General features: G+C 48.9%; 1 protein-coding gene across 1 annotated transcript in view; it reads right to left on the reverse strand.

Annotated features, from left to right (window-relative positions):
- The window catches only part of LOC139047771 (ninein-like protein), a 354,545-nt gene that overhangs the window by 32,048 nt on the left and 294,898 nt on the right, over positions 1 to 27,599 (reverse strand). The window contains exons 4-5 of the mRNA XM_070521842.1: positions 1,920 to 2,068; positions 899 to 1,039 (exon numbers count right to left, since the gene is read on the reverse strand). Of these exons, the coding sequence (XP_070377943.1) occupies positions 899 to 1,039; positions 1,920 to 2,068 (290 nt within the window). The remainder of the gene's footprint in view (positions 1 to 898; positions 1,040 to 1,919; positions 2,069 to 27,599) is intronic.

Here is a 27,599-nt window from a genome sequence, read left to right on the forward strand (position 1 = left end):
TGCTACGTAGCTGCACAGAACCAAGGTAAACGTTGCTTTGCCGTCGCTTAATTAGACCTACTCAAAATATATTTTTTTTGTTTTTACGTTCCACCTAATTACATAATTAGTCTTAATCAATATTATTCAGCACCACGATATTATAATTAGATGAAAAGTGTCAATGAGAAAATTGTGGAGCAACATGAGGAGGAGCAACAATGTAGAGCAACAACAACTCCCCGATACGCCTTTCTGTTGCTCAATACGGGCTACATAAAAAGTGTTTTTTTCCGAGCGTGAAGGAAGCCTGCGAATACAGCTCTTACGGCGCAACATGCGCCGTAATAAAGGTAATTAGTGACACTTCTTAGTTAGTGGTGTGTGCATTTCGATTAATCATGCAAGTAATGTCCGCCTCTTTGAGTAATCCAACTCAATGACTGGAATCATGCCACCACCTCACAAAGGGTATTTTAAGGATATCTGCGAGGTCTAAAAAAAAGAGAGACACCCTGCGTAGCACTTTACTGCGCATTGACGGTGTCACAAATGAACATATACGTGAAGACCACACAGAGCTCGCGGCTGCAGATGGACCTCCTATCTGTAACTGCACTTGATAAGTCAAAATTTATAAGAGCAGAATCATCCCTAGAAACATGTACAAAAGGACATGCATCTTTACACATAAAATAAAAACATAAGTAGAAGAAACTTCAGCAAAACGTGATCATTTGCAAACCCGTCAGAAATCTACAAATGAAAACGGTTGCACTCTAAATCAGAAGTAACATCGGTAAAGACATTCTGAGAATATAATTTTAGTTTTCCTTTGTTTTTTAATTTGAACGACGATGCCGCCACCGAGTAGACTTCTGGGGCGAGAAGTAATGCTCGAAACGCGAGCCGAACTCACAGCAGCCGGTTCTCGGAGGCCTTCTCCATCCGGGCGTGGTGCTCGTCCACTTCCTGGGCGATGAGCGCGGACCTCGCGTTGGCTTCGGCCACGTTCACTCGCAGCCGGTCGCGCTCCTCTCGAGCCTGTTCGAAGTTGGTCCTGCCAAAAAAGGAAGGTGGCAGAGAGAAAAAAGACGCGAAGGAATTTTAACGATAAAAAGACTAAGAACAAAGAAACGTTGCGCAGAAACCACCAAACGTGACCGCCGAAGTAAACGTAGCTTACACTGTTACGAGCCACAATGTTTAAGCTAAGTTAGGTTTTGTTTTAACCCCGAACTTGCTTTAGCTCACTTTTGTCCAACTTAACGTAACCAGGTAGGTAAGGTTTGGATCTAACCTAAACTCTCCAGTAATGGTTCACGAGAGCGTGAGCTCCGCTCCACTTATTTTGACGGTCACCTTCGACAGTTTTCGCACGGCTGCCCCTCCCCCGGGCGTGTCATCCAGACGCGCGGACGTGCGTGAAAAAAAAAAAGAAAACTTTGTCGTGAAAGTGCGCCTCATTTTTAGCCGTGTATATCAGTGTTACACAACAGGCAACTGCCAAAGGTGCACTCCTCTCTGCACGCGCCCTCCTCTCCCCCAACTTCCTCCCCTCACAACCACAGATCCACCTTTACCCTCTCCGCCTGGTTAACTTCCTTGCCTTTCGCTTATCTATGCCCTCTCCCTATCTCTCTACATTGCCATTTCTCTCTGAACACCTTCATCCTCACAGTCATCTCAGCATTGTAGTCTCCGCAAAAGATTCTATACATTTCTAGAAGATTCTCCCCAGATTCTACAGATTCTCCACATTTCTGCTAACTCAAAATCCTTCGCCGAACATTCACCCTATGCACGGTCCCCGTCCACTTACCACGCCATCAAAAACCCTTACGACTCCACAAACATATCTCTGATTAAAAACTTAAAAATTAATAAAGTATGACAGAAGTGACACTCAGCCAAAAAAAGCAAAAAAAGCGCCCACTCACTTGAGGTGCTTGAGCTCGTGCTGGTACGAGGCGAGCGCGAACGCGTACGTGGTGGACGCGTTTCCGGCGGCCACCGACGCCATCTCTTCTTCCAGCTGGGCCGTCAGGTCCTGGAGGCTCACCTTCAGGTTCGGGTTGAAGCCCAGTTGCTGCGCAACGACGAAGGAGAGAGAGAGAGAGAGCGAATGAAGGCTGAAACGTAATGCAGACGCTACGAAATCTGCATACATAGAGGCGCGTGGCTTGAATTTCAGACCAGCCATCAGATATTCGCTTCCTGCGATAGCAGCAAAATACGCGTTCGAGTTAAGGCGTAACACAATAAATGTTACGTCATTTCGTTATGTCCGATAATCCCTTACATCCTTGTTCTCTATATATCGAGATTTGATTGTAATGAATATCGCACAAGGCGTCCATGGCAAGCGGGTGACCGTGATACGTGCAATGAAATGACTACGCCACTGATTAAAGTAAAATAATGTCAGTAGATGTGAATCTGCCACAAGCTAAATATTTGGAAAGACGCCAACACCTATATCGATGTAGTGCCTTCCTAGTGTTGAACGCTATAAACAGATTATATATTATACATATATCTACATATTGTCACAGTCGGTAATGTGGAAAGAAGACGACGCTGATGGTGGTCTTAGAGACGACGAAGAAGTGTTTAGCGCACTCGATGCTCTACGCTTGTTGGCTCAGCCATTAAAAGCTACCTGTAAATAGACGAACGCTTCTTCCTTCCCGTAACAATATAGATTACGAATTAAGTAGGGAAAAAATTCATCGACGATTACGATAATCCCTAATAAGAAATTTGAGCGCAGCTTCAATATGTGTTTTCATTTGGCGATATACTGGTCGGCGCAGACAATTTGAATATCGCAATGCCACGCAATAAAGCAATGTCTCCTGTGCCACGTTGCAAACGCAGCTAATTGTGGCGCAACTGCCTCGCTAATCACGAGATCGCGAGAGGCAGCGCGTGGGTGACGTGTGGGCGTGATTTACAGTAGCCGCCGCCGTGGACGTAGCTACGCTCATGCAGCGCTTTGTTTCCATAAATGGTATCGGTTAACGCGCTCGCCGCATGCCTCATCGATGGCGTCATCGGTTGAACAGACGGCTAACATCGGTGAAGAGTTGTACTCTCACGCCGTATTGCAGCGGTTGTCTGCGCAGAGCCCGTCTTGCCGTGCGGCACTGCTCCTTTCTTCTCAAGCTCTCGCCCTACCCACCTCCTCCGCTTTGCTCCACGCGCTCTCATCGCTATCGCCGTCTTTCATCCGCGTTCACTTCTTCGTCGTTCGCTGTGCCAACGCCTCCTCTAGAAAGATGCCTGCGGCGTCGCTCGCTTACTCATTGTAGCTGTCGCGCCTTGAGTTGCGGTCGATTGTCAAGAGATGGCGCCACCTACTTCCCTATCTCCGCCATGGGGGCTGGGGTGGTGTGGTGTCGCGGCGATAGCGGCGGCCGCGCCGGCCGCGCTGCCATGCGGTGATGTGCGCATGCGCGCATGTGTTGCAAGTGACCACCGCAATGATCGCTAGCTACCACCTCAAGTGGAAGGAGGAAAAGGGGAAAGGTAAGGGCAGCAGGTTTTCGGCGCACGCGGCAGGCATCGTTTTCAAGGAGGCGTTGGCTGTGCTCGTTCGCTCAGTTACGCCGAGGGACGACGCCAAGCGCAGGAACGGGCGGATAAGCGCTGCGCTCTAAAACCCGCTGGGGCACCAGTGCGACGATGTGACGCCTGTTCCAGTGGCAAAAACCACAGAGGGGGTAAAAGCGCACATTTCCTTTCAATTTGCTACTGAGACAACTCAAGAACGGTAGATCACACTCTTTGCAAACCTCTGTGCGGTACACAAAGAATGAGTTCGTCAAGAGAGTGCTGTTAGGCAAAGTGTTTTTCCAGAAACAAATTTGCGCCTTCGCTATGTGTTTACTGTCCTACATTCGGAACGTAAATGAATGTCAGCGGCGACACACCCAAACTTCATTGCAATCAAGCGCTGCTTATCGCGCTTTGACGCAACATTAGAGTGACTGTTCTGCGCTTGCGTAGTGACTTCACGTATCACAGTTCTTTCATTTTCGTCTGATTACCACGGAGTGAGCTTTAAGCGTCACGACTTCTCCCCTTCGATATGCTAGTGGCAGAGCTTTCTTGTCTAATGTTCTCATTTCTGTTCTTTCTTTCCCCCCATACGTCTTATGACCAAGACGAAGCTTCAAAATCGAGAGTACGGCAGCAATCCAATCCTTCTATCACACGCCTGCCTGGAGCTGTATAAACTCTCTGTGCAGAGAGGCAACGAACATAAAAACGCTTCGGAGGCTGTCGGTAAAGGGTAAATTCGTTCGCTCCACGTGGCCTCCGCATGCTTCAATCCCCCAGAGGCGTGTTAAAAGCGAGAAACACGAAGCAAGCGACCGACTAAAGACCAAAGGCTGAAGGAAGGCTGAAGACAGACGGCAGATCCTCGAGCGTTTTCTGAAGAAGAAGACAAAAATAAATAAGAGTATACGGATGCTGCGGTGATGGCGCAGGAAAGATCCGGAACCCGGGTAAACGGCAAAACGGGAAGTCGAATTCAGCGAGCCGCCGCCTTTTTTTTCCCCTGTCCGGTTGGCCCGAGTGATCGACAGTCGGCTGTGCCAAAGAAGAGAGGATGAGAGTGTATTTCAGTCGGAGAGTGTGAGCCAGTGAGTGCGTGAGGAAGGGGGGGGGGGTGAGGTGGTTCTTGAGTCGAGACACGGCGGTGTCAGGGGCTCGTAGAGAGGCCACCTAACAGGATTATTCGTTCGCACAATTAAAAACAAAGAGCCCCGTGCCCCCTCCTATGTCTCCCCATTTCGCGCAGCTAGGCAGCGGGACAGCAGCGAGGAAAATGCCCCCAGGGATCTCTCTATTTGGCGGTGGCGGTGGGGGGGGGGTCAAGGCGGCGGTTGGGGCGCGCTAGTGGAATTCGTAGGGCGGGTGCAGTCAGGGGGGTGAGGGGGGAAGCAGGAGGAATCGCACGCACACAACCACCCTCAATAACACATGAACAAAACTACGCGTACCGTGCACACATACACACACACATCCACACACGAATCCACATGTGCGCGAAGGGATATGCAAAAACGCAGAATGAAAAGACAACGGAGGTGACGGGTAAATGCGACAAGAAAGCCAGGTAAGACGGCATGTTGGACAGGACTGAAAGGAAGCGGAGAAAGGAGCGACAGGAAGCCAGCGCGGCGCCGACCGGCGACAGAGGCGAGAGAGGCACGAGCAGTCATGCGCGAGAGAGGAGGTTTCCAAGCTCGTTCGGGTCACCCTGGCTTGCAGGCTTGCAGAGGCTAGAAGGCGCAGCTTGTAAGGCAGCTTTCCCCCAAGACGAATGCCTTCAGATCACCACAAAAGTGCATAGGTGTATAAGTTCGAAATCTTAAAAAGGAGAATTCTGAGTAGCGCGAGGTCTTCTTGCTAGCTGACCTTGGAACCTCGTTGGTCAATAATCGATAACCGCACGAGGCGTCGCTTGTCGAAAAAGAACTCTATACAACGTGGTCGTCGCGTTTTCCCCCACGCACCCGTTGGCAAATCTTCGCGCAAAAGAGGCTTTTGCGCGAGAAGCACGAAGTCGAGCGGTCGCTGCACTTCAGGAATGACGCGCCGCGTCGTTGGAAAGCGAGGGCGTCGGTCAGCGAATGCGAATGATCGCAGACTGAGCGAGTTCATTAATCTTCGCACAAAGTACCACTACACGTCTACAGAACCGCTCCCCTCCCCCTGTGCCCGCCTCCTCCCCTTCTCTTGAAAGCGCCGAAACATGCTCAATGTGCAGACTGCGTCGAACGATCCAGCCCTCAGAAAACAAAGAAACGCAGAAAGATAGTGTCTCTGCTTTTATCAATATACGCAAACTAGTGAGAAAAAAAAGAATAAATAAAGACTGGCAACCGACCGAACAGACACTGTCTAAGCCACCACCCCCCCCCGCCATCTTTTTTTTTCTCTACATTCGTTTAGTACGCTGAACAACATGGCTTAGTAACAAGCCATCTAGAGACGCCTTCTGCTGAAATGAGTCAGCTGGCCGGAACAGATCACTCGTCCATGCGTTTGTAAAACACCCGACGGCGAGTTAAGCAGCACAAGGGCACACGGTCGCCTTCGCTAATTGCTTTCCCATCAGGGCACAAAAAAAAAAGAAAAGAGAAGCAAAGAGCGCTTTGCGTGCGTTACGCCAGCCAGCGGGCGGAGTGAAGAAAGGTTGTTTTTTTCCAAGATGCATTGCCTCGGCTCACGCCGATCGTGGAAAATATGAACGGGCCAAACATAAAAAAGGAAGTGAGAGGTGTCGGAAGTCTCAGCTGCTCTCTTAAAGAAGTGCGGGGACATCACCAAATCCGCGCACTGCAGACGAAGCTATGCGGACCGCGTCAACTCGCGTAGCTGGAACGAGAACGTAGCTATAAGCGCAGGAAGCGATCGCCCAAAATCGGCCGCTGGTCTTTTGCCTGACGTTGGCAAACTTCACGCCCGAGTTGACTCGCACTTACACAGATGTAGTATACCTGCAAGCCGTTAGTCCCAATTGAATTCAGGCCATAGATGCCAGTAAAAATAGCGCGCAAGTCTGAGTATAAAGTGAGTCCCATTCAGTCGGCCCTTTAGTTAGGGAGTCCCACTGACTTAAACTAAGTACGAAGTGCAGGCGATTCCAAATGAGTCCAATGGACCGTACGCAAAGCTGAGTCCATACTTTATAGCCAGTGAATCTGGCTACGCATCGATACTATCCCTATGGGCCTCGAGCCCGTGATTCCGCAAGTCTCAGCGTGCCCGAGTGAATGACTCCGTGGTTTCCGTGAGACAGAGTTGGCTTATCAGAGTGAAATCTCGACATGTTTAAGGAATCTGAAGTCGGTGTGTTCCGACTATTGGCAAGTTTGTGTCAGCGTGAGCCCAGGCGGTGTTTTACATCTGTAAACCTGATCCTAAGTGAGTGCTAAACTTAAGTGTACACTTTGCGAGCGAGTCTGAGCGAGCTACGTTTATTTGACCGAGCGCGCGACACTATGCGTGACACCGATTTCACGGAAGCGTCAAGGACGGAATCAGCGACGTTCCCAAATGCTCACGCCGTGACACGGGTAGGCAAGTCGACTTTCTTGCAGTTTTCGTCCCGAATTGGATGGCGCGATGAGAGCAAGCTTTGACTACACTGCACGAATTTCCTGAGACGCGGATATACGAAGGCGCGTCTTGCACCAAAAAGCTGGGAGCGAAGGCGCTGGCGCGTAGCGGCGTTATGCCTGTGAAGGGGCTGGAAAGAAGGGGGGGGGGAGCTGGTGGGTGTGGGGGGGGGGCGAAGTGTTACGCAGCTGGTGCTTGCAGTTTCGGTGACAAATTACACGAAGTGCACGACGGACGGGAAAACGCGAGCGAAGAAAGGCGCACTCTGGAGGGCGTAAATTGCCGACACGGTCGCGTTCGGTTTAACTCCCACGCGAAGATAGCAGCGAAATAAAGACGGAGCGCCCCGGAAAACAAGATGCACTGTGTCGAACCACCCTACTTATGCGGCGCGAAGAGTTTTCAAGTGAGGCTAAACAGAATACAACTGACTCGGTTCAGACTGGCACAAGGCGCTCTTTCGAAGCACGTACCGTCAAACTGGGAGGATCGTGCGCTGAGGAACTTAAAACAACGCTTAATGAATGCGATATGTACCGTAGCCATCGGATGTACCAGCCATATCACGATCTCGCGCACACGTATTTTGGCAACACGATTATTAGAGTGTGGTTTTGGCACGCACAACGACATAATTAATTTCTTTTTCGACCATGGCGAGTGTTTCGCATAATCTAGATGTCTCAACAACAGTTTAAAAAAAAGGGCGAACGAAAGAAAAAAAAATATATGCGTATCCGACGCGCTGTGGGAATCGATGTAAGCGAAGCTTCGTATATGCTGTTTGCTTTCACTGACGATAATTAGCGGTGATGTTGGCGGCCAACGTGTAACTTATTCAGCTTTTAGTCCAATACGGGAGTGGTGAGCTGACGTTAAACGTTAACTTGCGTGCAGCGCTGATGTTTGTCTGCGCGGTCCACAGAACACTAAGGGTGACGTGTTTGCTCGAAGCATTGTTGCGCCTCATTGTCCGCAGTTCTTGCAACACCACGTTTCGCTGCGTAACGAAAGATGCTTCTGGTCCACGTGACGCTTCTTTCGGGCCAGGCTGTCCTTGCAACGACCAGTGCGCGCTTTGGAGCCATTTTGCTGGCGCCCGTTTAACGCGCTCCTTCTGCGTACGTGGCCAGCACGCTGTTTATACGCCAGCTCCGAGCACTCGCTTCAGGCTATAGAGACGATTGTAATGTTTACGCCATCACAGCCCAGCGCGCGCAACCTCCCACAAGCCCAGCAACTGTATCTTTTCCGCACAGGAGAGCAAGCCCAGCACGTGCCACACGCACAAGCTACGCATCCGGGCGCCGGCCGAAGATGCGCCGAGGCCAGCGCCATCTGGTGGTGTTGCGAGAAACCCAGCGACACCCGCGGCAAGACCCCATCACAGCAGCAGCGGCCGGAAAGTCGGGAGAAGAGGGAAAGAAGGCCTCGCTTTAAAAAACACACGGAAGAGCGAATAAGAAAATCCTTCAGGATATTGAAAAGAAAAGTTGTAACATTGAAGTGAACAAAAGTTCAGTTTCGCGAGTGCGCGTTCACATAATCAGTGTTCCTCTTTTTTCGTCCCCCTCTCCACATGGCTGCATAATCAGCCACCTTTGACTTCAACAAACAGTTGCAAGTAGCGCCTTGTCCTGTCTTTGTTCCTTCCTAGTGTGCGCCGTCACTGTTGGCACTTCATCCTTTGAAAAAAAGAAGACGAGATATTACTTGATGCTGGAAAAAAAGAGCGGCTCCGTGACGCGCGCGGAATAACCATACGCGAGCAGACGCGAAAGCCTCGCCGCATTTCCTTTCCACGCCGGGGCACCGAACCGGAAACACCCCGCCTGCAAAAGCATAACGCGTCGCGAAGCGCTTGCTTCGGCGCCCGCATGAGGGGCGCTTGGCGCGTCGCCGAAGGGGAACGGCGGGTTGCCGACGCGGCTGCCGAGAACAACGACTACTGCCTGTCTTTCTCGAAGTAGTAAGGGCAAGGCGCAGAAGACCAGGACTTAAGAAGAAGAACACAAAAAAAAAATTACGGGGTTTTACGTGCCAAAACCACTTTCTGATTATGAGGCACGCCGTAGTGGGGGACTCCGGAAATTTCGACCACCTGGGGTTCTTTAACGTGCACCTAAATCTAAGTACACGGGTGTTTTCGCATTTCACCCCCATCGAAATGCGGCCGCCGTGGCCGGGATTCGATCCCGCGACCTCGTGCTCAGCAGCCTAACACCATAGCCACTGAGCAACCGCGGCGGGTGAAGAAGAACACAAATGACAGGACTTCTTCTTGAGTCCTGGTCTTCTGCGCCTTGCCTTTACTGCTTCAAGCACGAACCGACTAGCCCATGCAAGAGTTTTACTATCTTTCTCCTTCGAGGGTGGATGCAGGGACGACCTCGGGGATGCGCAGCTAGGCCTAGTGCGCGGGTATACGCTGTAGAAAGGCGTCGCGGGCGCTGGCATCTTCAGTGGATCGCGGGGTTCGATGATGGCGATGCTTATTGGCATACCCTTCAAAACGGGGGTGGGGACGTTTGACTGCGTCTATCGCTATCTAGCGTTTTTATTTATTTTATTTACAGCATACTGCAGTCCGTGTGGCCCAAGCAGGAGGGGCATGGTAACAAATAAAAGTACATGTATAAAAGGCAGAATTGCAAAAATATGAAATTCAAGAAATGAAAATATATAACACGAAACAGTAATGTTAGTTAGGAAATACTAATAATATGAGTTTGAATTGATTCAGGTGAGTTCAGATGATGGAAAGGGATGAGGTTCCATTCTTCTATGGTTCGAGGAAAGAATGAAAATTTAAAGAGGTTTGTCCTGGCAACGTAAGGGGAGAGAGCGAGAAGGTGGGAATGACGGGTTTTCCTGGATGCGGAAAGTGTTATGTATGGACTAGGATCTAAAGAAAGTTTACGGTTTATCAAATAGTAGAGGAACTGCAGGCGTATTATTTTTCTCCTCGTTTGAAGGGTGTGAAAGCCATTTGTCCACAGTAATTCAGAAACAGACTCTTCTCGGCCGTATTTGGAAAAAAATAAAACGTATGGCTCTTCTTTGTATCCTTTCAAGGGCGTAAATGATCTGATCTCGATCTTACCTATCGTATTGAAAACCTCGGTCACTGTACTGTACTGTACCATACTGTACTATACGCTCATTGATTCCACAGAATGAACGGGCGCTGCCGAGCGAGCCAAATCGGTGCACAGAAAAAAACAACGGAACGTGTACGCTTCACCGGAACGTTCTTAAATTGTAACGAGCGACGAAACAAACTATATATGCCTGAACTGCCACGCAGCCACCTCTCCAAATATGCGACAGCGTACTTAAATTGTGAAGCCTCGGCAGCTGGGCACGAGCGTGGGAATTTGCACGCTCTCGTTTATCGAAGCTAACGTTTCGGTACCTAGCATCGCTTGCAAGCTTCTGCCATTTGACGTACGTACACATTTATACGGTTCAGCTAAATTCATCTTCTGCAAGCGTAGCTTTTTTTTTTTTAGCCCACTGGGTAATATACTCGGCTTCTAAGCTTGGGGTCGTAGGTTCGGAACTCACCCCCTCCAAAACTTTTCCTTTCGAATTTATTTTGTTTCCCACATTAACTTGTTCATAGGGATTGGTCTTACGTGACAGACAGACGGACAGGGTTCCTCGTTGCGTGGGTGCAGAAATGGTTACGCATTTATAAGGTAAGCGGTAGCGCATTCTTACCGCAGGTTTCACGGGTCATACATCAAAACCCGTGCGATCCTCAGGATTCGTTCCGAGTGGATATTCCTTGAAGACTCTAAGGCTACCGTTCGTAAATTGCAATACATACCATAAAGCAATTTGAAAGTTAATCAGTGCATGTTTGTTAATTAGTCAATTATGCATCGCCGCAGGAGGAACGATGATGCCTTTTTTGTTTTATTTCTGACCTGCTCGAAAACGAGCAAAAAAAGGGAAAAAAATGGACAATGCGTACAGAATGATTAATGCAACTTTACATCTGCTCCTTCAACCGTTCTGCGCTTGCTACGAAGGGCGATGCATTATCCAGAAGAAAAAAAGAAAAGGACCTCTTATTCATCGCGTCGAACACACAATGCTGCCACTTCCCTCGAAACCCCTCAGACTTCCTTTTTTTTCTTTTTTACTCCCAAATGAGCTCCACGTGCTTTCGTTCTTTCTTTTATTCTTTTCGCTCCTTTTGGGAAGCCATGTCTCGGGGAGACTACTTAGCAGTGAGCGAGCAGGGACCAAGCAAAAAAAAAAGAAGAAAAGGAAGTTTTGTTTGCAGAAGAAAAGCGGCTTCATAAGCGAGCAGACGACGTACCCCTTTTCTCCCCATTATAGCTCGGGTTCGCCGGATGAAGAAAAGAATGATTTGGAGTTGGCGGTAAAGACGTGTGCAGACTATATTATAAGAGGAGAAACATGCGACAGCTTTATAAACACTCAAGGAACTCAAAGGAAAAAAGAACAATAAGATTCGGATGCGTCTCCAAGGGAGAAGACATATGGAGGTGAGACGGCCATATTGAGACAGCGTGGCGTTGTGAAAAAGGCTCTCTGGCGAGTTTGCACAAAAGGACCGTAATGTGTCTCAATTCTGTCGCGACTCCAGGAAACTCGCATTCATACGGCTCATGCAGAATATATGAGGCATATTCACCACGTCGTTCGTTGACAGAGAAAGCGAGAAAAAAAGTGAGCTGAAAATTTCGCATCAAGAGATAAACGCCATATAGGGGGCGAACTTCGTCGAGTTTTCCGGATGTTACGATTGTGGGCGGACAACTGCGCAATGACGAAGTTTTCCACAGAAGGACGGGAAATGTGTCGCAACTTTGTCGCATTCATGCGATTCGTAGAATACGAGGCGCACACTCCCCGTCGCCCACCCAGTGAGAGAAAAAAGAAACGTGCAAAATCCCTAAACTACCTTATTTATAAATACCTTATTTCCAGGTCCACCCGTATATATTGAACGCGCCGAGAAATAGAAACTATATATATATATATATATATATATATATATATATATATATATATATATATATATATATATATATATATATATATATATATGTTGAATTACATTATAGGTCCACCCATTTCCTATTGAAAAAGAAACACGAAAATATTTGAAAATGATAACACCATTATTTACAGAAAGCTAGCGACTACTCAATCTCGCTAGTCGGCGCCACATTGCTGCATCCCCGTCACAACTTCCCCAGAAGTTGTCCTCGTCGTATGCTTCGCAGGCGTCCTTCACACCCAAAACGATGTCGTCCTGGGTGCCTTCGGGTGCACTCCATACGCCGGGCTTCTTAAACGTAGCCTGAATCATCTCTGGACTGGCATTACGTCGGGCGCGACGGAGGAAGCTCGTTTGCTCTGTACTTTTGATAGCTTTGTTAGCGATCGAGTACGCGTCAAGATTCTTTGCTCAGAAGTACAGGTCCACAGCTCATTTTTGGGTAACATTTGTGTTCGAGTTATATTCGACTAAATACGGCATGTACCGCCTAAATAGACAAACGGAACTGGAAGACCAATTTTGTTAGGTTTCATTGATATCTCGTCGGTTAGGCGCAATCGGTATGGTATCGTCAATATATTAAGACTGTCATGCAAGCGCGAATATGCTAGTGGAACAGACTGAAGCGCGTCGAAAATGTATCGATGCATTCGAAGGTTAACGCGATTTGCGAACGCGTTTCGCAGAACGAAATGTACGTGCGCACGATACGTTGGTATACAACTTCGAGAAATAGCTTAGCCCACCAAAGCCGAAGGAACAATCTCTCATTTTACGGGATGTCGAGTGTACGTCTCTCTTCTTGGGAGGTGTTTTATTCCATTAAATTACCCGAGGTTTTGAATAATCGGGTTTCACGCGTCAGAACCACGATCTGATTTTGAGGCACGCTGTAGTGGAGGACTCGAGAATAATTTCAACCACCTTGGATTCTTTAACGTACACCCAAATATCTGAGTACATCGAGTTCTTTGCGTTTCGCCAACTCTATTTACTGTCTTATTCGTGGCACGATTATGAAACCGGCGCGCGATGGAGCCAAATCAACGCTTAATTATAGAGTAGTAGCTCAAAGAAAAAAGATTAAATTATGGGGTTTTTCATGCCAAAACCACTTTCTGATGATTATGCGCACCGTATATATATATATATATATATATATATATATATATATATATATATATATATATATATATATATATATATATATATATATATATATATATATATATATATATATATATATATATATATATATATATATATATATATGTATAAACATGCTCTCTACCGCGTGACCAGCTGCCCACACTTGACATACATAACCTGCTTTTCTATTTTTTTTAATTTGACCCTCCTAATCTTGACGCATTATCATCAAATCGCCTAGCAAGAACACCGACGGCAGTCGATACAGGAGGACACATTGTTTCGCTTACTCGGTGAGCACCGCAGGCGAGTGTGTTTTCAGTGCAACTCCCGCCTCCATGTGCAGCAGTGAAGTGGATTGAAGGAAAGCGGGGGCGTCACGGTGACGAAACGCCAAAGGACGGCAGTGTTGCGAAAACTGGCCCGCGAGCTGCTCCTTCTGTGAGTCGGTGTCACATACCGTCGAGGATTGAGCAAACTTCAAAGGAGTCGCGTCAGAGAGAACCATACGCAAACGAAGTCGATAACGAAAGAGAAAGTTGGCTATTTCTTTTTTTTTTTCCAAGAGCGTTCAGCCGTCACTTATTCGGCAGATTGTGCATCGCGATTGATATCGCAATGCACAATTGCAATATCAACATTAATCGAACGATCATGTTTTCAACTTTCCAGTAATGTTGGAAAGCACTGCATTTTGCCGTATCTTTTGTACCAGACTTCAAAATGCCACTAACTCTTCTTCGTTTTAAGCCTTTGATTTTGTAAACCCTCTCACACAATGTGAGGGTCTGTAAGGTATACTAAATAAGTAAATAAATAAATAAATAAATAAATAAATAAATAAATAAATAAATAAATAAATAAATAAATGCGGGTGGATCGGCCACTCTTGAAGCCAGTAACTGACAAAGCAGATGATCTTTAACACAGCCCATACGCACAGTACGCGGGCGTTTTGCATGAAGTAGGTAATACATAGAGAGCGTCCGAGATAATAAAAAACTGCAAAGTGAGCAGCACTTCTACGAGCTGGGCAGCTTCACCATCCCTCCTCGCCATGCACGAAACAGGGTACGCAGACAGCGTTCCAGTACGGTACCGACAAGCGTGCTTCGCCGCATATACAGGCTCCGTGCGGAGAAGCAGGAACTGTATGAAACGGTGCGTCGTGTTTATATGCGCGATGCGTACGCAGCAAAAAAAACTTGGCAACCAATTTCGAATGCCCAAGCCTTGTCAGGAAAGCACACTACGCATCCTATAGACCATTACAACGATCACGCACACACACACACACACACACTATGGTGCGGGCTAACAGACACACAGACGCCGAGACCCGCAAAGCCAGTAATAAAATCGCCTCCCTACAATACGGTAATTTGTTTCAGACGCAGGCAACTCGAGAGCTGGCCGGACACTTGACAGTTTCAAGGAAAATGTGGCTTCCGTAATGGCGTTCTAATCAGTTCGCAGGCCAGCCATTTCATATAAAGGATGAGTTCGTCAGATCTGAAACAAAACCTAACTATAAGCCATCTTTTCACAGTTCTAAACTAATCCTAGATACCACGTAGCTGCGAAGGGATGGTAAGTGAGAGAGAAGCGAAAGTAAAGGATCGGCAGCTCGTTCGTAAGAAGTTGACCGCCTATCGCTCCCAGGCAGGCCGGCACGCAGCCAGGACGGCATCGAAAAAAAAAACATTCTACAACGCGCCACCGATAAGACAAAGGAGCTCTAGAACAAGGACAGAAAAGTGCAACGTAGGAAAAGGAGAAAAAAGAAAAAGCAAGAACGAGAAGGACGAATGCCCGAGGAAGACGCAAAAAACAAAAAGAATAAAAAGAAACATTAAGGACAAGCGGCGCCACCGACCGCTGAGAAACGAGGCCAGACCTAACGAGGCAAGCAAACACTTGGAACGCGCCCTGCGCCACACACGACCGTTTCTCCCTAATCTCGCCCACAGGGCTAGCGCGTCCCTCCTCGCGAAAGGCAACAAACGGCATCGCATTAAAGCTGTCCCTTGCAACGCGACAAACGGGAAACAAGAAATGGGGAAAAGGGGAAAGGGGGAGGAGAAGAGGGCGAGAGAAAGATAAACGGGCGGTAGTTAAGAAGCTTTGACGGGCGTGGCGAAGGGCAAGACCCGAAAAAAAAGAAGCCATATCTAGAAAACAAAGAAGGATAAGAAAGGGAGAAGGTAGTAAGTGAGCAAGCCTTCCTTCCCCAGACTGCTTCGGTACAGCGAGAGAGGTACAGCACAGCCCACCCGTAAACTTGGCAACCGCACAACGCAGCGCCCTCTTTTGGCCCGCCGGGCAGGCCGCTCTCCCGGATCTGTATTCTCTTCCCTCTTTGTCCCACAGAAAACTCGCTCAATTTCTTCCAGCCTCTCCCGTTCTTTTCCCAACCCTGTACACATGGGACGACGGTTTCCTTAACCCAGCTCTTTGTCTTACTGAGTGCGCGGTCGCTCGAGCTCGGGAACAAGGCTTCGCCAAGTCACCGATCCCCGTTTCCCTCTTTCTTTCCACGAAGCCCTAAGCCTACGCGACCTCAACAGCCTACCAATGCCAGCAAAATCTCCCGCAAGAAGAACACTCTCGAACGGCCTTACGCTGAACGCGCGCCCTGCCTCGTTGCCTCTGTTCTGTAAAACCTTCCTCATACCTTCTGGGTAAAAAGGAAAGAAAAAGGGAGTGAAAGGAAGGTTCGCGCATATGTCAGGCTAGGGTGAGACAACCGGCATCGCACTGCAGCGCCCCCTCCGACCTTTTCCTCGCTCCCCACTCCCGAAAACTCCCTCCTAATTTGAGGGTCACATATCTTGCTCGCTCACAAAGGAGGGAAGGGTCGACCCGGGCTTTCCCCAATGTCCCGCGTCCCTTTCTTACTTGCTTTTCGTTTCCCTAGCGTCCTTTTTTAGCCCTGCAATGCCTGGCCGGGTGAACAAGCCGGACTCGCAAATCGAATAAGAGCGGCGCGCTCGTAAAGCACGTTCCCAGGCAGACAGAAAGAAAAAAAAGTTAAATGAAATAGTGCAAAGAAACGAAAACATAAAGAAAAAAGGAACGAACAAAGAAATGAACAAAGAAATATTCGTGAAGGAGACTCCTTGCGGCGTGATCGTATTTAACGTGGAGAGAGGGAGTGACATAAGGAAGAAGGGGAGTAAAGAGGCCTAGTGAACTGCAGTAGAGAGTGTATTTTAGTGGGTTACCGAAACACGCAGCATAAGTCGAGCACCGCAGCCGGTTGCATGCTGCAGGCGGATTACAGCTGTAATCCGTCTCCCGTTGAGCGGCGAAACTCGAGAAGGGAGCAAAAGGAAGAAAGGGAACAGGCGTTGAAGCTTTAAAGCGATGTGCGCTTGGCGGGTCGTCGGTACCGTGACGGTAATTGGACGATTGGTAACCATCACAGGCAATGACTTCAGGGCTATTCTTTAGCGCAAATGGGAGGTTAGACGACTGCAAGAGATGGAACCAAAGGGCTGCTACCAGGCTTCCATCGCACCTGTCAGTTCACTGTCACGACTGTTGTTACTTTCCAACTTTTTAATGCGAAAGCATTATATGTCCCATGAGGCGGACTATCCGGCGTTCGTTGTTATCGGCTGAGGGTACGAAAAACCACGTGACCAAGAGATGACGTCCCCTTCCCGGTGCTGGTCCTGCTGCGGCAAGCACTGCGAAATCTCACGGTGAACAGCCACGGCGTCGGACTTGGCCTACTTCCAAAATTGGATTAAGCTTTGGATTAACCTAACTTGTTTAGGTTCTTCTTTTAAGAGAGAGAAAAAAAGAAACCCAATAGTCGAGAGATGTTGGCTGTTGTAAGCGTCACCCGCTACTACATTTCGCATACAGTGAATTCGCAAGGGAAAGATGCACAAGTGCAAATCACCCAATCTTTAGAATTCACTAGTATATGGGCACAAAGTTCATGAAGCGCAAGCAGAACGTGTAACGGAAGGAATAAAAACGACAGGAGTCCCATAAAGCCCCATAAGCACACGCAAAGCTGGATTACGTAACGACACATGAAGTGGGGTCAATGAATTACCAACGAAGTCAGCCCACACAAAAGCACTAGTGCTTTCAAGGACTTACTGGCTCTGAATGAATATATCTAAGAACACTAGCGGTCGTCTTAGCAATAGGCTGGATTGTTGTCTGTCAATGTAAGGCTCGAGTCCTCGAATCTGATGCTCTTAAACTTCCTTCTCACCTTCTCTTTTTCTCCTTTATCATGTCAAGGTTGCTTGAGTCCCTCAAAAATTTCAGAAATTTTGCCAAGGTAATTTAGTGGCTATTTACGTCATTATAGAACCCTTGCACTGTATCTAGAGCTCCAAGAAAAAGAGAGTATCTGCGTTTTTGTTAGGCTGATTGAAAACTCGGCGAATTTAGCGGCCTCCTCATTAAGAAGTACGAACATGTTTGGAACACATATATAGTGCCTGTTTTTTCTTTATTTCTCTCTTTGTTTCGTGTTATTCCTCCAGCCCGTAAAAACCGCCTTGACTGTACCTAAGAAATTAACCTTCAATTACAGCGATATACCATGCAAATTTTGACTTTTCTCGTTTATAACAAAAGCATACCATAAATTTCGGATTTCCATGGTGTTGTGGATTTGACATCACGAACTTGATGGCAGTCGAATGACGTGCACCTTAATTATTATACTGGCAGTTAACAGTGCAGCCCTTGATGCATGCAATCAGCCGTTTATTATTTATAGAGAGCATCAGGGTCCGCATTCTTAACAAAATGTTCTTGCGCTAGAACTACTCCAAAGAGCAGGAGTCGAAAAATCGCAATGTTAGACATATTATGAAGATATGGCGGCCAGCTAGTAGGAAACATGCTTCACCAGAATAAATGATTCGGGAATTCGGCCCTGTCTTGTAACCAGATCACACGGCCCCGCCGTTAAAAGGCGAGAGTCGGCAATCGATGAATGCACTTTCCGTTCGGCCCAGCTTCAAGTATTTCGTACTTCAGGCCGCTAGTTTGCAAAACCCTCCACTCCTCTCCCAGCCCACTCCTCTCCAGCACAGTGATCAAAGCGCCCACTATTTCATCCACCCCATTTAAAGAGGACCAAGCAAGAAAAAAAGATCTCAGTTCGACAATATAGCTCAATTCCCTAGCGTGAAATGATAATCCTGAAACTGTATAGAAAGTCTCGTTCGGCAACGCTACAGTTTCAACGTAAAATACATTCGCTTAACTTTAACCTGAAAACAAAATAAACGGGGAACAACACAAAAGAAAACGAAAAGAAAACGTCATATACCACGAAAGAAACTTGAAATCCTTCGTTACGAAACAAGAAAAATCATTAAACAATTCGAGAGTTCGCGAACCATGTTACCGCTTCGCCAGTTTGGCTTAACTACCAGAATAGAAAGTGCGACGTTAAATTGCTCATTCGTTTTATTGTATTTCGTTCGGCCAAGTTCGGCGCGCCAGCAATTCTCCACCAGCCGCTGCATTTTAATACCGGCTATGCCTACAGCCGGGGATTATGAAATACGCAAAGAAAGAAAGAAAGAAAGAAAGAAAGAAAGAAAGAAAGAAAGAAAGAAAGAAAGGAAGAGAGAAAGAAAGAAAGAAAGAAAGAAAGAAAGAAAGAAAGAAAGAAAGAAAGAAAGAAAGAAAGAAAGAAAGAAAGAAAGAAAGAAAGAAAGAAAGAAAGAAAGAAAGGTAAGGTATTTTTAGGAAGAGCGCCATCCGAGCTCGGCTTGGATAGAACACAAGAAAGGAGCCACAGTTAACGGCTCCTGCTGGACGAGAATATGGCGGGTCACCGTGCCTGCTAATTTTATTAGACAAAAGATTTACTGGACCTACTGCATCTCAATAAAGACTGGTCTTGCGTAGTACGGCGGTAGAATTGCGTAACCCCTGAAAAATACCCGTCTAAAGCCCAGGAAATGAGATTCTGTTGCATTTAAAGGGACAATAGGCATACAAATTAAAGCAACCTTAGACCAATTACGCATTCTTCCAAAACGACCTTTTTCGTTCATTCCGTGGTAAGAGGTTTATTAGTAGAAGATTAAATGAAGGCCAAGCTTCCATTTCTAGCTGGCGTCCAGATCCACGCCCGAGCAACGGCTGCTTTCCGAGTAGGAAAAACGTGTATCTCGAAGGAGATGACTTTGCTAGCTTCATACGCCGGAAGTGACTGTGGAGACAGAAATACGTCGCGGCCACCGCATTTTAGACGCCACCTAATGAATTCCGCGCCGGAGCCGCAGCGTCGGTAACACAGTGGGACGTCACAGATTTCAAGGCATTTCATCGTACTTAGAACGTTCTTAGCACGCCAGAAGATATCATAGCTTTCACTAGAGGTTGAGTCTGGTTTCCTTCGACTGGAATTAAGTGCACCTTTGCCGAAGAAACAGTTATCGAGACTGCAATAGACGCTGGCCAAAACTGCGTCAAAATTTACGATTCCACGGTGCGCTTGAGGGGAGGGGTTGGGGGGAGGCACGGAGCGGTGTCGCCCCTCGCCTTCAACTCTTGCGTCTTTCCTGGCTTAACAAGCGTGCTCTCACGTTAAGAGCGGCTCTTTCGCTATTGCATGTGCATACACTCTTAGAAAAATTTACACCCTTTGGGGCGTATCTTGTCCCACAACAATAATCGTCATCTGTCTAGCCCGCGTTTCCTTTAACGCTGCGAGCCTGGCACTTCCCAGTCACGAACGGCATGCGCGTTATCAGTGTGACGCAGCTTCTCGACAGGAAAGTAGCGAGCGCCGAGCTTTCAAGAAAGGAAACGCATGCAAGGCAGATGACGATTATTGTTGTGGGACAAATATACACCCCAAAGGGTGCAACCGTTTTAAGAGTGTAATTTGACTGGTTATCAAGTTGAGCTTGATATTGCTCGTTAGTGTCTATGTTTAGGCTGATCACCGTTTGTTGTTCATGATAGTTAACGCGCAGGCAGGAACGGCCCGATGTGGTTAGGCTCAAAGTAGGACAAGTTTTCTGTCGCGCGAGATTTATTACGAGGGCACAACAAGCAGGGAAAACTTTGGGAAGAAAGCTGTGCAAATAGTTCTACATACATTTGAATATTTTTAACGCGCCAAGAGAAGGATGAGTGACAGGTTACCGAAATGGTAAAACAACAGCGGGATGTCATCATACTGTCGTTTTTGTCCTTTGCCATGTTCTTAAACAGAAGGAGAAATTACTCTAACGAGAAAAACCACCAGCAAAATAAAAAAGGAAGCGAAGGCGGATATAGTAAAACAGAAAAAAACCAACTCTTGATTACGAAGGGGCGAAGTACCGCGCACTTTTTCAGATCTTCTTAAGCTAAGTAAGTTTAGCACACACAAAGTCCGCACGCATGGTGCGGAAAGCAAACCAGGAAGCTTTTAGCATCAAAGACTCGCGCGAAGGAGCGGCGCCGAGTTTGAAGCCGCGGAACAAAGTATCCCAGTTAAGAGAAGAAAGAGCCAATGCGAATAGAATTTCCCAAACAAAACAAAACGTGATAATGGAATTGAAGTCGTAGCCGAATGTAGATCCTATCTGACCGAGTAGAGTTCTCGAAAGGCCTCGAAGACGGAAGCGAAAGGGGATAGGTCATAGTAGAACCTGATTGATACGTTTTCCTAGGATCAACAAGAAAAAAAATAAAACAAAAGGGAACGCATGATACGCGAAAGCGTCACCTCCGATAACCATTGCAGCAGAACTGCAGATGACGCAGAAGGCCGCTCTTATACAGCATTTTATTTGAAGTTGAATATAAAGCCAACAAAACCTTGAAAGCCTTCCAAATAAAGCTCGCTATCGATCCTCGGCAGCTAGACAGAACGTTAAACGTTACTTTTGCAGCGGTCGTAGTGTTTAGTCCCGCCTAATGAAGTCTGTGATTGCCATCTGGCGCATCCGCCAAATTTCCCATAATGACGGCCTCCCTACGAGCATTCTAAAATCGCTTTCAGTTTCCGCGCACCAGCGCCTGCCGAAGTAACCGGCCAAGACATCGAAGGCAGCGACACGTCGTGGTCAACGTAAGCGCCACCAACGGACTACGTCGCGTCGACGGTGCGCTCTCACAGTGTTTGGACGTAACAACCGGAGAGTGAAACGTAACAACGGGGAAGGGAAACGTAACAAAAGGGGAAGCCATTGAACACGACCCTATGGGTCGTGTTTAAACGGTGCCGAGGCTTTAGAACGTAAGGTCAGGGAAAACGCAATAAGCAGAACGTATCGGCGTGGGTATATACTTTCGTTAAACAGCTTGTTCTGCCGCGGCATTGATTGTCCAGCTAATAGTTTTGGTGTGGGGATGTTGGGTATGCTGCTCACCTCGGCTACCCGACCCCGACATGTCACGACACGTACGTGCAGAAGATGTGATTTGCAGGAGAACGTGCAAACGCACAGCATCCTCTGCATCTGCGTGTTGTTGTTTTGTGCGCGTTTCTTATCAACTACGGAGCGCAACTTGGCTTCCGTGTTACATAACTTGCTAGCCTACGCGCTACTATTCACAGGACGTATAAGTTAGTTCTCACGCCCTTCGGAAGAGTGTGAGTTATAGACCAATTTGGTACCACTGAATATATACCCTTAAGGGTGTAAATATTGTTACGTAAGAAGACGCAAATGAAAAGCTATATACAAGTATATTTACAACGTAATACGCCGCACTTGGCCAAGAGGCAACAACCCGCGCTAGCCTCCAAACGTCGTCGTCGTCTTCTTACTGCTCGCCTCTTCGTCATCGGTAATACTATTCCGTAGCACTACCCCCGGCGGCAAAAGCGCCGTCCCGGAGCGACTAAAGGCCGGACTTGGAAACAGTGTAGTAGGCCTTGAGCCTACTGACGTGCACGACATCACTAGGTGCCACAGTAGATGACGAGGTTGAGCTCACAGGGGCAATTTCGTACGTCACAGGCGTCACCTGGCGCAGCACGCGGTAGGGCCCTGTGTATCGCGAAAGGAGCTTTTGTGAAAGTCCGACGTGACGAGAGGGCGACCACAAGAGCACGAGCGCACCAGGCGAAAACTGTACGTCACGGTGGCGGGCGTTGTACTGACGCTGCTGAGTGGTTTGCGAGTCCGTCAGTCGAGCACGGGCAAGCTGGCGTGCATGGTCGGCGAGAGCGATGGCGTCGCGCGCATACTCGCTTGTTGAGATCGAAGCAGGAGGAAGTGCCGTGTCAAGGGGCAAGGTCGGTTCGCGACCGTAGAGCAGATAAAAGGGAGAAAATCCGGCGGTGTCGTGCCGGGAAGAATTATAAGCGAATGTGACGTAAGGAAGGGCGATGTCCCAGTCGTGGTGGTCCTTGGAAACGTACTTTGACAGCATATCGGTAAGAGTACGGTTTAACCGCTCTGTCAGGCCATTGGTTTGGGGATGGTATGAGGTAGTCAGCTTGTGTTGAGTGGAGCAGGAACGTACAATGTCGGCGATAACTTTCGAGAGGAAGTTACGACCACGGTCAGTGAGCAGCTGTCGCGGGGCACCAAGAAGTAAGATAATGTCACGCAAGAGAAAGTCCGCGACGTCAGTGGCGCAACTGGTAGGGAGAGCCCGCGTGATAGCGTATCGGGTGGCGTAATCAGTTGCGACGGCTACCCATTTGTTCCCAGAGGATGACGTGGGAAAGGGACCGAGGAGGTCTAATCCAATACGAAAGAACGGTTCCACAGGGACAGTGATCGGCTGGAGATGACCGGCAGGTAGTACCTGAGGTGTTTTCCGACGCTGGCAGGTATCACAGGCAGCAACATAGTGTCGGACGGAGCGAGCGAGACCAGGCCAATAGAAGCGGCGGCGGACGCGGTCGTACGTGCGAGTCACGCCAAGATGTCCTGCAGTAGGTGCGTCATGCATCTCAAAGAGCACCGTCTGTCGTAGATGTTTTGGCACGACAAGAAGAAGATCAGATCCGTCAGGGAGGAAGTTCCTTCGGTACAGAATGCCGCCCTGGAGGACATATCGGCGAACGGATGCGTCGGTAGGTGTAGAGCGCAGACGCTCGATGAGTACTCGCAGCGATAGATCTCGGTACTGCTCATCGGCGATGTTAGCGAAGGCAGACACAGAGAAAATGCCGTCGGCGGTACTACTGTCGGCGTCGTCAGGCTCGTCTACCGGGTAGCGAGACAGGCAGTCAGCGTCCTTGTGTAGTCGGCCAGATTTGTAGGTGACAGAGAACGAATATTCTTGGAGGCGTAAGGCCCAGCGACCAAGTCTTCCTGAAGGGTCTTTCAATGAGCATAACCAACAAAGCGCGTGATGGTCTGTGATAACGGAAAAGGGTCGGCCATATAAGTATGGGCGGAACTTCGCAACCGCCCAAACTAGGGCCAGACACTCACGCTCAGTGATGGAATAGTTGCGCTCCGCAGGTGAGAGGAGCCTGCTGGCGTAAGCGATAACACGGTCGGTGCCGCGCTGGCGTTGTGCCAGAACTGCGCCAATTCCGTGACCGCTGGCATCAGTACGAACTTCGGTAGGCGCAGAAGGATCGAAATGGGCCAGAAAGGGAGGCGTTGTGAGAACGTCGATTAGATGCGAGAATGCAGAGGCCTCGTTATCGCCCCACAGGAAAGAGGCGTCTTTTTTCAAAAGCTCGGTTAGTGGTCGTGCTATGGCCGCGAAATTTTTCACGAAACGGCGGAAGTAGGAACAAAGGCCGATGAAGCTGCGCACATCCTTGATACACTTCGGAACAGGGAAGTGCGTAACAGCAAGGATCTTGCCTGGGTCCGGTTGCACTCCTTTCGCGTCAACGAGATGCCCAAGGACGGTAATCTGGCGACGGCCGAATTGGCACTTCGATGCGTTCAGTTGCAGACCGGCGCGACGAAAAACGTCCAGGACTGCCGAGAGGCGCTCGAGGTGCGTAGCGAACGTTGGGGAGAATACTATGACGTCGTCCAAGTAGCACAGGCATGTGGACCATTTGAAACCGTGAAGAAGGGAGTCCATCATGCGTTCAAAAGTGGCAGGAGCGTTACATAGACCAAACGGCATCACTTTGAATTGATAAAGACCGTCCGGAGTTACAAAAGCAGTCTTCTCGCGGTCGAGATCGTCCACGGCAATCTGCCAGTAGCCGGAGCGGAGGTCAATAGAAGAGAAGTAGCGAGCACCATGGAGGCAGTCAAGGGCGTCATCGATCCGAGGTAGGGGATACACGTCCTTTTTGGTAACCCTGTTAAGGTGCCGATAATCCACGCAAAAGCGCCATGAGCCATCCTTCTTTTTTACCAGTACAACCGGTGACGCCCATGGACTACATGACGGTTCTATGATGTTATTGGCAAGCATTTTGCGAACTTCAGCGTGAATAACTTGACGCTCAACCGGTGACACTCGATACGGGCGGCGATGAATAGGAGGGGCATCGCCGGTATTAATGCGATGTTTAACAGTTGTAGTTTCGGCCAAAGGACGATCGTTAAAGTCAAAAATATCGTTGTAGGAAAACAGAACGCGGTAGAGCTCACGAGCGTGCTCGGACGGCATGTCGGGCGCAATCATTTTCTGTAAGTCGGCGATGGTGCAAGTTGTCGACTGAGATGGTAGAGGAGGATCGGCTGAATTGCTGTCTACCTCAATAGACGCTATTGAGTGATCTTCGAATGAGCAAAGCTGGGCCAGAGACATCCCGCGTGGCAGCACTTGTGTCGTCAAGCCAAAATTGACCACTGGCAGGCAGACGCAATTAGCCGTAACAGATAAAACGGTATGAGGTACCGTGATCCCGCGTGTAAGGAGGACGTCTTGTATAGGAGCCGCGATATAGTGACCGTCGGGCACTGGTGGGGATGACACTAGGTCAACGTAAGTCAGTGCCGTAGGTGGCAAGCGAACAAAGTCGACCGAACTGAGGCGACTGGGGTGTGGTTCAGCGGGATCCAGAACAGGCAGGTCAAGGCGGAGAGTACTGGCGGAACAATCAATGAGAGCAGAATGTTCGGAGAGGAAGTCTAAGCCGAGGATGATGTCGTGGGGACAGTGGGCGATGACTGTGAATAGCACGACTGTTGAGCGATCGGCGAAGGAGACGCGGGCGGCACACATACCAATTACGGGGGCTGTTCCGCCATCGGCGACACGGACAACAAGCGTCGTGGCGGGCGTGATTATTTTTTTCAGGCGGGTACGAAAGTCCGCGCTCATTACCGACAAATGCGCCCCAGTGTCTATAAGAGCAGATACAGGAACACCGTCGACTTGCACGTCAAGAAGGTTCAGATGAGTGGGCAACGTCAGTGGAGGATTTGGCGGCATAGGGAGCAATGCAGCGTCACCTCGAGGCGCTGCATCATTTAGTTTTCCGGCTGGGAGCGGCGTCCGAAGGGAGTCGGCGAAAAGGAGCGACGGGGCTGGGGAGAGCGAGATTGGCGTCCTTGGGGCGAAGGTGAACGAGAATAGGGGCGGTTCGGCGCAGGAGAGTCAGTGGCGGCATTATCGGAGCGTGCGGCATAAGGACGAGAACGGTCACCCGAGGGGCGAGAATAGGCAGTATAAGCAGACCGGGTCGGGGAAGTCCAGCGACTTCGACAGTGCCGAGAAATGTGCCCGATGCGACAGCAGTGAAAACAAATGGGCTTGTCGTCAGCAGTGCGCCATTCAGCTGGGTTGCGGAAACGTGGTGGGTAAGAAGATGCGGGACGGGGCGGAATCGAAGAAGCCGGATGGGTATCAGGGTGATGGGCCGAGCAGATGGTGTGAAGGCCCATGTTTTCGAACTCCTGGCGGACAACTGCCTGGATCAGGGAAACCGTGACTGCCGGTGCGTTGGTGGGGCTGGAGTCGAAGGCAGCCGGATAGGCGGCCTCAATCTCACGCCGAACGATCTTGGTAATATCGCCGGTGTTGTTGGGACCAGGAGCGTCGGCACAGGAAGAAGTCGCAGGGGTGATGGGCAAACGGGCAAACTGCTGATCGATACGTCTGCTTTTAGCGAGTTCCAGGCGGCGGCACTCTGTGATAACAGCATCCACCGTCGCGACGTTGTTGAATACGAGCAAGTTGAAGGCGTCATCGGCAATGCCTTTGAGGATGTGGGATACCTTGTCTGACTCAGGCATGTGTGCATCAACTTTGCGGCACAGAGCCAAGACGTCCTGAATGTACGTGACATAGGGCTCTGTTGACGTCTGTACACGGCCGGAAAGCGCCTTCTGCGCGGCAAGTTTGTGACCATAGGGGTTGCCGAACAAGTCTCGGAGCTTTTGCTTGAACGAATCCCAACTGGTGAGCTCGTCTTCGTGCGTCCGAAACCAAACTCGAGGTGTGCCACCGAGGTAAAAGACTACGTTGGCGAGCATGATAGTAGGGTCCCACCGGTTATTGCGGCTGACGTGTTCGTACAGGCTGATCCAGACGTCGACGTCGTCCCCATCTTTGCCCGAGAATACGCCAGGATCACGAGGAGCAGGGAGAGTGATGTAGGTCGTCGAAGTGGCAGCAGGTGTCGGAGGCGGCTGAGTCGAGTTGTCATCGCCGGGAGCCATGAAGCTAGGCTCGACGTACCGTCCACTGCGAAGCTCCGTGACGAGGTACAGGATACCCCGCACCTCCACCAGATATGTTACGTAAGAAGACGCAAATGAAAAGCTATATACAAGTATATTTACAACGTAATACGCCGCACTTGGCCAAGAGGCAACAACCCGCGCTAGCCTCCAAACGTCGTCGTCGTCTTCTTCTGCTCGCCTCTTCGTCATCGGTAATACTATTCCGTAGCAATATATACCCTTATATATATAATATAATATATACCCTTAAGTGTTAACGTACGTTAACCTACAGCGTAGGGCTGCGCCACCGGCCGTATTATATTTCATTTCGCCCCCGCCGAGGTCGTCTGTCACCACCTTTGGGCTTTTCAAGGCCACCGCACGAAAATCGCTGTGGAACTCCTCGCATAAGCTTCGCTGTAGTATATTTCCGATATTGTAACGCGCGGTCGATCTTTGTCTCGTCGGGTTTTGGAACGCTGCTTCCGAGCAATGCGAAGAACAGCACCAAGAACAAGATTACTTAACCCTTGCAGTGCCCAACGTATCATATCAATGGCGGCGATAAATTTGACACTTCAAGATGAGCTTCACTCGCAGAGCCCATGGCTGCGTTTTTGATATGTTGGGGTGACATTTCGTCAGTGGATAGTTCAACTAACCAATACTTAATCCAAGCTTTCTATACTAAATCAGCTATAATTAGTCAAACAACATTTCATTGTTCTCGTTTGCTGTATTAATATGCATTCGCA

This window comes from Dermacentor albipictus, chromosome 7 (genome assembly GCF_038994185.2).
Source record: "Dermacentor albipictus isolate Rhodes 1998 colony chromosome 7, USDA_Dalb.pri_finalv2, whole genome shotgun sequence".
Lineage (NCBI taxonomy): Eukaryota > Metazoa > Arthropoda > Arachnida > Ixodida > Ixodidae > Dermacentor > Dermacentor albipictus.